Raw genomic sequence first — 12005 nt, forward strand, 5'->3', positions numbered from 1 at the left:
TCTAGAAAGACAGCCAATGAACTTCCAAGAGAATGGGACGGGGAAATTACACATTCAGTCTATTTCTTTATGTTTTCAGTTTAAGTAGGAAAAAACCAAGCAAGATATTCTACAAATTCTCATAATTAAAGCCAATTAGTCAACAATAATCTTATAACTGTATCTATTGTCATCAATCAAGGTTACTCAGGAGGATGTAAGGACAAAAGTTCTAATTTGTTAGATTTTTTTAAAATTTGGCTCTCATTGTTCTTAATGGGAACAAAGTCAAGCTGCCCTCGGGGAAAATGGTGAACCCTTACGCGGTCTGGAGGCAGAGAGGTGTACTGTGAGAAGACGGTGAATAGAACCAGGGGCCATCTTGGTTAAGGGCAGCATGTGGCTTCAGTGCCATTGAGAACAATAGTAGATAACCATTTTGAAACAGAGCAATTTTTGGTGAGTTTCTCTGAAGACAATAATTTTCTTCCTTAACAGAGTCTGAAGGAAAATAAACAGAAAAAAAATGACCATTAATACTAAAATGTAGTTTCAAAAGATACCCATTGGATCAGGTCTATTCAAGATTCATCCGTCTGCTGGATAAATAAAGCTGTGAGTTTGTCACGGAGGTCACAGACTCTGTTACTTTCCGGGACTTCTGCAGAGGCCAGTGCAGCTGGCCCAGGGGCTGCCTGAACTGCTGAGGATGGCCCCGTGGCCAGCCACACCGGCCATTGCTGGGGCAGTCTCGGGCCACCGCCCCAAGCAGCAGCATGAGTTTGGGTGTAGGAGGGGGCTCAGGGCTGGGGGTTGGGGCACGGGAGGGGGTGAGGGCTGTGGGCAGCGCTTACTTCAGGGGGCTCCGCAGAAGCAATGACATTCCTCAGCTCCTAGGCAGAGGCACAGCCTTGGCACTCTGCGCACTGCCTCCATCTGCAGGCACCGACCCCAAAGCTCCCATTGGCCATGGTTCCTGACCAATGGGTGCTGAAGAGCTGGCGCTGGGGACAGAGGTGGCACACAGAGTTGCATGGCTGCACTTCCGCCTAGAAGCTGAGGGAGGGGGATGTCGCTGCTTCCGGGGAGGGGTGGAGACAGGTAGGGAGCCTGCGAGCCCTGCCTAACACCTCCCACACACCATGCCCCAGATTTAGGGGTATATAGTACAAGTCGTGGACAGGTCACAGACCGTGAATGTTTGTTTACTGCCCATGACCTGTCCATGACTTTTACTAAAAAATACCCATGACTAAAACGTAGCCTTATAGATAGAAAATGCCTAACCTGAGATCATTTGGGACATATAATATTCTGACAAACAGTGCTAAATTTCTTAAAGGAACCTATTTTAATTAATTTTAACTCTAATTAATTAATAAGTTTACTTGTAAATTTTCAGCAAATTCATTCTGACATAAAGTGCTGTAATTTTGGGGATGGTGCAGTATATTCTTCATACATGAAGTGGTTGAATCTTCTTTTTAAGTGCAAAACTCAGCTCAGCCTTAGCTATGGAGCCACTATCAGCACCTCCATAACACAAACGGTCTTTCCTGTCTTTAATAATAATACCTAGTTATAAGACATTTTTCAAAGGAAGTCAGTATCAATATTCCATTTTACACATGGGGAAACTGAGGCACAGAGAGCTGAAATAAGTTGCCCAAGGTCACCCAACATGCTAGTGGCAAAGCTGATAATAGAACCCAGGTCTTTTGAATACAAGTGCAGTGCTCCATCCACTAGGCCACACTGCATCCTCGAATGATAATTTTTCAACTTACTTTAATGTCTCGATGCATGACTCCCTTGCTGTGTATATAGTATACTCCTTCTAGTAACTCTTGAAAAAATTTTAATGTCCAGCTGACGTCCACAAGGTGGTAAGGACCTTAAAACAATTTAAAATTTTTAATTATTTCAGCTGATTTTGCTAAAACTAAAATGCCTTATAAATCTATGGTAAAATGGTGTGTCAGTTTATCTGCAAACATGAAGACAGTCTAAATAAAATTAGCATAGGTTAAAAGTGATTTCCCATGGTGTAAATAGGAAATTTCTTCTTTAAGATAGTGGTTGGTGTATGAGCTCTAAAGAAAGACCGCTTATATCCTCTCTCTCTCTCTCTCATCTAATTGTGAATGTGCTCATTATTCGCATGTCTAATTCTCTTCTGAATCTTACTAAGCATCAATGATAATTAGCTTATGGAAACTGTCAAAAGTTATGACTTCTGTAAAAAAAAGTATTTACTTTTATCGGTGTTAAATTGGTTGCTTTTCGATTTGATTGAAATGTCCTGTGGAGTTAAAATCATAAAAGTTCCTGGTCCTCTGGTTCCTAAAGAGGATCCAAAAATGTTGTATGAAAGAATAAAAGTGAAAAACTTCCAGGTAAGAGGTTATTCTCTCTCCTAGAATCATGAGTTGAGAGTTTCAAAGTAATGCAAGAGATTTAACCTCACATCCGCTATTATTCATGGAGGAGCTATGGCTAAATCCCTGTCACTGCTTTGAAATTCTCAACACTGATGTGCCTGTCTCACTGATCTCTGCTCCAACAAGATGGTGCTGAAAATGGCTGACATCTTTCTACCATTCATCATTCTGTATACCCCTATCATGTTCCTTCGTACTTGTCTCGTCTCTGAACTACATAATCTGTTTTTTCAGTCGCTCTTCATTCAGAAATCTTTCTGTGCCTTCAGTCATTTTCACTGTCCTTCACTGAGCCCTTTTTATTTCTGCTATATCTCTTTGAGATCAAGTGACCAGAACTGAACACAATATTCCATGTAAGGGCATGCCAATTTAATATAATGGCATATTTTCTGTATTATTTTATACTCTATTCTTTATAGAGCCTAACCCACCTATTATCATACTGCCTATTCTTGTATCATTTTTCGGTTTTCAGATTTCTCTAGCCTTGACTAACCTAAACAGTCACCTACAAATTTTGCCACCTCATTTTGTTCAACTCTTTTTCTAGATTATAAATATATTAAACACTGCTCCTAGTACAGAACCCTGAGGCTCCCCAATATTAACCTTTTGCTACACTCAAAACTGATCATTTATTGCTACTCTGTTTCTTAGTTTCTAACCAATGGTTGTAGTTTACCTTTCACCCTATAACTACTTGGTTTCATTAACATCCTCTTGTGTGAGTCTTTGTCAATGTTTTTTCAAACTAAGAATAAATTATACTGGAGTTCTTCTATCCAATTCTCAAACAGGCCCAATCTTGCTTAATTTAAGAGACCAAAAAGACTAGTTGTAGGGAGGGAAGGGTGGAGGGGGAAACAAATAAAAACCAAGCAGGTAGGAAATCTCACTCCATGCAAAGAATGTAACAAAAAATTTGTTCTCAAAAGTGATCTGATAAGACATCAAGTTAAAGACACATTTTCATTTCAAGATTTACAGTTCTATAGAACAATCTGTGTTAAGTAGATTTCTTTTCACACTAACTATGAAAGGGTAGAGCATATCTTTAATGCTCTGTCCTTAAAAGACCTGTCCCTCTAGATATCAACAGTCAATGAAGCCTGCTGACATCACCATCTAAGAACTCCTCTGATTGGGACCAGATGTTAAATCCACTATGGTCAATCAAAATAATGCTATAGGATGTTTTTCATTTTTCCAAGAACAAATTTTAAAGCTTTCAATTGCGTTGTAACCCCACTGCATTAGAGAAATCAACTATTAAGCTATCTCCTTGTCGTTGAAAACTAATGTTTAACAGACCAAGCAACCACAATTAAGAATTATTACACCTGCTTTTGGAACATAGCTCATTCTGATCAACTTTGACATTGTTCTGGAAAAGGAACAAAATCTACATAATCTAAACTGCTCATTGAAAAGGGACAGGCCTTCTCAACAGCAGCTCTATTTCTCCAGATTAGTCCTATTTCTCATGCATAGTTTCACCCTTCACTTTTGGGTGAACTTTAAGTCTCTTCTACAAACACCTCACCTGTACAGACTACACACATTTTACTAAATTACTGTTATTCTGATTGAATGAAAGGGGGAAAAAGGACCTAATAACCAAAGTCCATGTTATTAACTGCTGTCAATAAAGTATAAAATCTAACATATTGACTTCCAAATAGAAAATCAAAATACATTTTTTTTTTTTTGCCCTGTAAGTATTTATATTGTAAAAATAAACTATAAATCTTACTGGAAGATTCCTCTGTTCGCTCACCACATCTTTTGTTTCTGTCAACAATCCAGTCCCACAAGGAGATATCACACAGTTGCATCTGTATATGAAGCATCAGACAATACTCCATCTAACAGGAAAATATTGGTACATATTTTTTCACTGTAATATAAGGGATGATCACTTATACAATTTTGTTTCAAGACAAATGATCTGCAGTTTTAAACTAAGATTGAGTACGGAGTGGATGGCAGATAAAGTGCTATTAAATGTATTGTGTTTTAGGTGAGAGAAGAGAATGTACCATTATTTTGCTTTCCTTATTCCTCAAATGGTATTAAGTAATAACTGTTTAAAAAGCATAATACAAGCCGTATACAGTGTAGTTGTAGCCATGTTGGTCCCAGAATGATGATGATAAAATAATAAAAGCTAACACAACATGACAGATATTCCTAAGATATCAAGCGTATCTGGGTAAGTCTATGGAAAGATTTTAGTTTTTTTTTTTTCTTTTTCAGATGGACTATGTAGGGAAGCATTCTGACCAAAGAAAATAATTTATAAGAATATCAATATTGGAAGATATATTTGTTTTGATAAATGTAATACCAGAATCAAGATAACACTGGATCTCACTGCCTTTAGAGCAAAATGCATTCAGACCGAACTAATCAATTTATTTTTTTCCCTTACAGTCAGTTTCATTTTCTGATGATGCACTAGTACAACCCTGCAGTGGTTGGGTGCGATCACTGTTGAATTGAAATGCTATTTTCAATTACTGTTTTCAATTTATGAACTATTTATCAATTTCATATCCTCACAGGAAAACCCTAAAATTGGACCTCAACTACCCAACAATGTCCCTTTAAGATATTAATGTCATATTTGATAGATACCCAGCTGTAGTCCATACCCCAACTGATAAAGAAAGACACTGTAGTAGGTTCCATACAGCTGTTGTATCGTATTATTACATAGTTTCTCCGTCTTTTAGCAGTTTGATCCTGCACCACTGAAATCAATGGGGGCTCTGCCAATGATTTCAATAGGAGCAGAAACAGGAGAAGAGCTTGTATTATTTATTAGCACATTGACTATGTAATTACATTTTCAGTTTCTCAAAGTGTGTTAGTTCATTTGATAATTAGATGATTGTAGCAAACATCTTTAAAAACTTTCACAACAGATATTCTGAAAAGCAAGACATATCACTGGTTTAAAGGTAAAATGATCAGCTTTAAATAGCATTTTAATTTTTTTTTTAAATGAAGTTTTGTTATTAACAACACTTTGGAAACTCAAAACAGAAATCTACTTTCAAATACTCTCTCCACTTTCACAACATTTTTTAATAGTGGTGGTTTTTTTGAGAAAATGGGGATAGAATTTATATTTCCTGATGTTTGTGGATTCACTTGCAGCCCACATGGCATATGTTCATCTAGCAGGATCTGCTTGGGAAGCCCACGTGCACTTTTGAAGGGTGGAACGAAAAAGAGCAGCATTTTGTACAACTGAACACATGCTAAGTCCTCAGAAGTATGAATATTAAATATACAAAAAAGAAAAGGAGTACTTGTGGCACCTTAGAGACTAAGCTGTAGCTCACAAAAGCTTATGCTCAAATAAATCGGTTAGTCTCTAAGGTGCCACAAGTACTCCTTTTCTTTTTGCGAATACAGACTAACACAGCTATTACTCTGAAACCTATTAAATATACAATTAACGTGTTAAATAATAGTATCTTCTATTTGGTTTATTTTACATATATAAAACCTTTGCTTCCTGTCCTGCAACTGCTTCCCTGATAATCCTCCAAAAACATGGCCCATGTCGGATTCCTTCTCTCCAACTTCCTACTCTCTACCCCACTTCCTGAAAGTCCAAATTTCACCCATGTATCTCCCAGCACCTTTAATCAAGTCATTTAATACACATCAACTTCATGCCTCACCCAACTCTCTCGCTTTCGATGCTTCCTGTCCCCTGAAGATTACTTCCCACTAACACAAGCCCTAATCTCTCCTTGCCCTCTCCTCAATTCCCCTATTTATGCTCCCTCTTCACCATTTGCAGCACAATCTAAACCCAGCCCCACTAAATCTTAACCAGCTAATTTCTACACACATAACACCCTCTTTCCTAGAACTCTTGGCTCCTGACCCAGCCTATCATCACTAGCCAGTAAATTCTGACACAGCCACAAGTACTGCCCCTTATCTTCTCTTTCCTTGCATCTCCCTTCAGGAATTCCAGAGGACACTTCCATAAAAGCTGCAGATCTTTGGAAACAACCCTCCCACGTCAAAATGAGGATTTCATTATGTGGGAACTCTGACAGCAGCAGGCCTTGAGACCTTCCTGACATGGCTACGCAGCTCCACCCCCATCCCAGACGCTCAGTTGTCTCTTTCTCCTCAGTATTTACACTTCACCAAGAGGTTCCCATTTTTCCATGTGCTTCTGCTTCCCTCTTTTTCTCCATAAGTGACACTGCCTGACTGGAAGATAACTGAAAACTTGCACACACTCCACATTTAGGTGCATTCATCAGCAATGTTTGGATTGGTCACTAGTGCAGAATGCTGGAGGTTTTTTGGTTTATTTGGGTTTTGGTGGGTTTTCTGTTTTGTTTTTTGCAAGAATAGCGTTTCTGATTTTTAAAATTATATGTATGATTTTAACTGAAGAGAGCCAAAGTGACAAATATTATAGACTTTTCTTTAATGCTAAATTTTGGCAACTCTTGTGGTGAGCATCCCTGTAATTATGTTATCCACTCAAAAAAGCAACAATTGAGATAAAATTACTCAACTTTGGCTCCAATCCCAGTCATACCCTTTATAGAATTCACTGTTATAATTCAAGGGCACACTTACTTAAGACTACTCTGCACACATCATTACATCAGAGATCAGTTAACTGTATTTAAAGAAAAAAGAAAAGGAGTACTTGTGGCACCTCAGAAACTAACCAATTTATTTGAGCATAAGCTTTCGTGAGCTACAGCTCACTTCATCGGATGCATACTGTGGAAAGTGCAGAAGATCTTTTTATATACACACAACGCATGAAAAAATACCTCCTCCCACCCCACTCTCCTGCTGGTAATAGCTTATCTAAAGTGACCACTCTCCTTAAAATGTGTATGATAATCAAGGTGGGCCATTTCCAGCACAAATCCAGGGTTTAACAAGAACGTCTGAGGGGTGGGGGGGTAGGAAAAAACAAGGGGAAATAGGTTACCTTGCATAATGACTTAGCCACTCCCAGTCTCTATTCAAGCCTAAGTTAATTGTATCCAGTTTGCAAATGAATTCCAATTCAACAGTTTCTCGCTAAAGTCTGGATTTGAAGTTTTTTTGTTGTAATATAGCAACTTTCATGTCTGTAATCGCGTGACCAGAGAGATTGAAGTGTTCTCCGACTGGTTTATGAATGTTATAATTCTTGACATCTGATTTGTGTCCATTTATTCTTTTACGTAGAGACTGTCCAGTTTGACCAATGTACATGGCAGAGGGGCATTGCTGGCACATGATGGCATATATCACATTGGTGGATGTGCAGGTGAACGAGCCTCTGATAGTGTGACTGATGTTATTAGGCCCTGTGATAGTGTCCCCTGAATAGATATGTGGGCACAGTTGGCAACGGGCTTTGTTGCAAGGATAGGTTCCTGGGTTGCTGGTGAGTATTTGCTTCAGGTTGGGGGGCTGTCTGTAGGCAAGGACTGGCCTGTCTCCCAAGATTTGTGAGAGTGTTGGGTCATCCTTCAGGATAGGTTATAGATCCTTAATAATGCATTGGAGGGGTTTTAGTTGGGGGCTGAAGGTGACGGCTAGTGGCGTTCTGTTATTTTCTTTGTTAGGCCTGTCCTGTAGTAGGTGACTTCTGGGAACTCTTCTGGCTCTATCAATCTGTTTCTTCACTTCCGCAGGTGGGTATTGTAGTTGTAAGAATGCTTGATAGAGATCTTGTAGGTGTTTGTCTCTGTCTGAGGGGTGGAGCAAATGCGGTTGTATCGCAGAGCTTGGCTGTAGACGATGGATCGTGTGGTGTGGTCAGGGTGAAAGCTGGATGCATGTAGGTAGGAATAGCGATCAGTAGGTTTCCGGTATAGGGTGGTGTTTATGTGACCATCGTTTATTAGCACTGTAGTGTCCAGGAAGTGGATCTCTTGTGTGGACTGGACCAGGCTGAGGTTGATGGTGGGATGGAAATTGTTGAAATCATGGTGGAATTCCTCAAGGGCTTCTTTTCCATGGGTCCAGATGATGAAGATGTCATCAAAATAGCACAAGCAGAGTAGGGGCGTTAGGGGACGAGAGCTGAGGAAGCGTTGCTCTAAGTCAGCCATAAAAATGTTGGCATACTGTGGGGCCATGCGGGTACCCATAGCAGTGCCGCTGATCTGAATGTATACATTGTCCCCAAATGTAAAATAATTATGGGTAAGGACAAAGTCACAAAGTTCAGCCACCAGGTTTGCCGTGACATTATCAGGGATAGTGTTCTTGACGGCTTGTAGTCCATCTTTGTGTGGAACGTTCGTGTAGAGGGCTTCTACATCCATAGTGGCCAGGATGGTGTTATCAGGAAGATCACCGATGGATTGTAGTTTCCTCAGGAAGTCAGTGGTGTCTCGAAGGTAGCTGGGAGTGCTGGTAGCGTAGGGCCTGAGGAGGGAGTCTACATAGCCAGACAATCCTGCTGTCAGTGTGCCAATGCCTGAGATGATGGGGCGCCCAGGATTTCCAGGTTTATGGATCTTGGGTAGTAGATAGAATATCCCAGGTCGGGGTTCCAGGGGTGTGTCTGTGCGAATTTGATCTTGTGCTTTTTCAGGGAGTTTCTTGAACAAATGCTGTAGTTTCTTTTGGTCACTCTCAGTGGGATCAGAGGGTAATGGCTTGTAGAAAGTGATGTTGGAGAGCTGCCGAGCAGCCTCTTGTTCATATTCCGACCTATTCATGATGACAACAGCACCTCCTTTGTCAGCCTTTTTGATTATGATGTCAGAGTTGTTTCTGAGGCTGTGGATGGCATCAACCGCATGAAAAAACTTGTACAGATACAGATAACGTTTCCTCAGCTCTCATCCACTAACGCCCCTACTCTACTTGCGCTATATTGATGACATCTTCATCATCTGGACCCATGGAAAAGAAGCCCTTGAGGAATTCCACCATGATTTCAACAATTTCCATCCCACCATCAACCTCAGCCTGGTCCAGTCCACACAAGAGATCCACTTCCTGGACACTACAGTGCTAATAAACGATGGTCACATAACCACCACCCTATACCGGAAACTTACTGACCGCTATTCCTACCTACATGCCTCCAGCTTTCACCCTGACCACACCACACGATCCATTGTCTACAGCCAAGCTCTGCGATACAACCGCATTTGCTCCAACCCCTCAGACAGAGACAAACACCTACAAGATCTCTATCAAGCATTCTTACAACTACAACACCCACCTGCGGAAGTGAAGAAACAGATTGATAGAGCCAGAAGAGTTCCCAGAAGTCACCTACTACAGGACAGGCCTAACAAAGAAAGTAACAGAACGCCACTAGCCGTCACCTTCAGCCCCCAACTAAAACCCCTCCAACGCATTATTATTATTAAGGATCTACAACCTATCCTGAAGGATGACCCAACACTCTCACAAATCTTGGGAGACAGGCCAGTCCTTGCCTACAGACAGCTCCCCAACCTGAAGCAAATACTCACCAGCAACCACATACCACACAACAGAACCACTAACCCAGGAACCTATCCTGCAACAAAGCCCGTTGCCAACTGTGCCCACATATCTATTCAGGGGACACCATCACAGGGCCTAATAACATCAGCCACACTATCAGAGGCTCGTTCACCTGCACATCCACCAATGTGATATATGCCATCATGTGCCAGCAATGCCCCTCTGCCATGTACATTGGTCAAACTGGACAGTCTCTACGTAAAAGAATAAATGGACACAAATCAGATGTCAAGAATTATAACATTCATAAACCAGTCGGAGAACACTTCAATCTCTCTGGTCACGCGATTACAGACATGAAAGTTGCTATATTACAACAAAAAAACTTCAAATTCAGACTTTAGCGAGAAACTGTTGAATTGGAATTCATTTGCAAACTGGATACAATTAACTTAGACTTGAATAGAGACTGGGAGTGGCTAAGTCATTATGCAAGGTAATCTATTTCCCCTTGTTTTTTCCTACCCCCCCATCCCCCAGACGTTCTTGTTAAACCCTGGATTTGTGCTGGAAATGGCCCACCTTGATTATCATACACATTTTAAGGAGAGTGGTCACTTTAGATAAGCTATTACCAGCAGGAGAGTGGGTTTGTGGGGGGGGGTGAGAAAACCTGGATTTGTGCTGGAAATGGCCCACCTTGATTATCATACACATTGTAAGCAGAGTGATCACTTTAGATAAGCTATTACCAGCAGGAGAGTGGGGTGGGAGGAGGTATTTTTTCATGCTTTGTGTGTATATAAAAAGATCTTCTACACTTTCCACAGTATGCATCCGATGAAGTGAGCTATAGCTCACGAAAGCTCATGCTCAAATAAATTGGTTAGTCTCTAAGGTGCCACAAGTACTCCTTTTCTTTTTGCGAATACAGACTAACACGGCTGTTACTCTGAAACCTGTATTTAAACAGGGGTTTATTTACCTCACACTGCCTGTGCACCGACATACGTTTCTGGAAGCATTCGTCTTCAGTGCAAGAATCACTTGAAATGATATCTTTATTCAGATTAGAATGAAGTCCATGTGATAGATGACTTTTAAAATTAACTGGTCCATTGGCAGTACTATCTGTGCAACTTTCTTGTGAGTCAGTGAGTGGTTCACATTTATTCGTTTTTATTCTTTCTTCACCATCTCCACTGGTAAAATCTTTCGTTATATCCATATGCTGCACTGATTTATTATCTTGATTCTCAAGAAAGTTATATCCAGAGGATTTAATTTCTTCTGAGGTATAGTCAGCAAAGATAATGGAACTGCTGCTTTCCATATTTTGAATATGACACTGGTCTCTGAAGAGAAGGAATCAATAAGTATATACAGTTTGTATGTTACCTACTAAACACCACAAGAGGCGGACATCAGAATTGCACTTCAGCTTTTATTTTGGAAATGTTATAAAAAGAGATATGGCTATTTCAAACCTTGGTAAAACTGGGATAATATCCAATATTTGTTTTACCCTTAGAAGCAGGAGTTCTGCCCCTTCCCTACAAAAACCTTACCACTGCCCAATTGCCATTGCAGGGTCACCCTTTATAAGACTCTTCTGAGTGTTTATTTCTGATAGCTGACCTTTTCAGTTTGGCAGAGACAAGCAGCTACAGCCCCACGTGATCATTTGACAGATGTCTGTTGCATCTGTGTCCCTTCCAGCTGGTAAGTGTTGCTTTTACATTTCCCCCCTTCCCACCCACCTCATCTTTGAGGAGATGGCAAATCCTCACATTTTTCTGTTGAATAGAAACCCTCTACCTCCCTAATGATGCTAAATCTGAACTGAATCTTGTTGGTGAATAGTACAAAATTTGTGAAGTCTGTATGTCTAGTAATAATGTTAGATACTATTGTGATAGACCCTATTAACTCCCAAGCTGGAGGAATGTTAGACCTTTTCTCACCCTCAGATATCTGATGAAAGGGGGAACAAATACAAGAATAACTGATGCCTAATAGTTCACTACTTGATACAAGGAAGTAATATTGCTGTAATACAAGTTTAAGTCTACAACATTTAGTGTTACATGGAGAAAGACCCTATGTTAAACCCAGATTAATATT

The 12005-nt window shown here is 40.3% G+C and overlaps 1 protein-coding gene across 5 annotated transcripts in view; it reads right to left on the minus strand.

The window, feature by feature from the left end:
* The window catches only part of EIF2AK1 (eukaryotic translation initiation factor 2 alpha kinase 1), a 40557-nt gene that overhangs the window by 9900 nt on the left and 18652 nt on the right, over nt 1-12005 (minus strand). The window contains exons 9-12 of one of the 5 annotated variants that reach the window (XM_043523555.1): nt 10867-11236; nt 4201-4288; nt 2236-2322; nt 1767-1873 (exon numbers count right to left, since the gene is read on the minus strand). In XM_043523555.1, the coding sequence (XP_043379490.1) occupies nt 1767-1873; nt 2236-2322; nt 4201-4288; nt 10867-11236 (652 nt within the window). Of the gene's footprint in view, nt 1-1766; nt 1874-2235; nt 2323-4176; nt 4289-10866; nt 11237-12005 lie in introns of all 5 variants that reach the window. The other 4 variants (XM_043523554.1, XM_037910221.2, XM_037910220.2 and 1 more) reach the window with 4 other exon arrangements.

This window comes from Chelonia mydas, chromosome 10, assembly GCF_015237465.2.
Source record: "Chelonia mydas isolate rCheMyd1 chromosome 10, rCheMyd1.pri.v2, whole genome shotgun sequence".
NCBI classification, from domain to species: Eukaryota; Metazoa; Chordata; order Testudines; family Cheloniidae; genus Chelonia; species Chelonia mydas.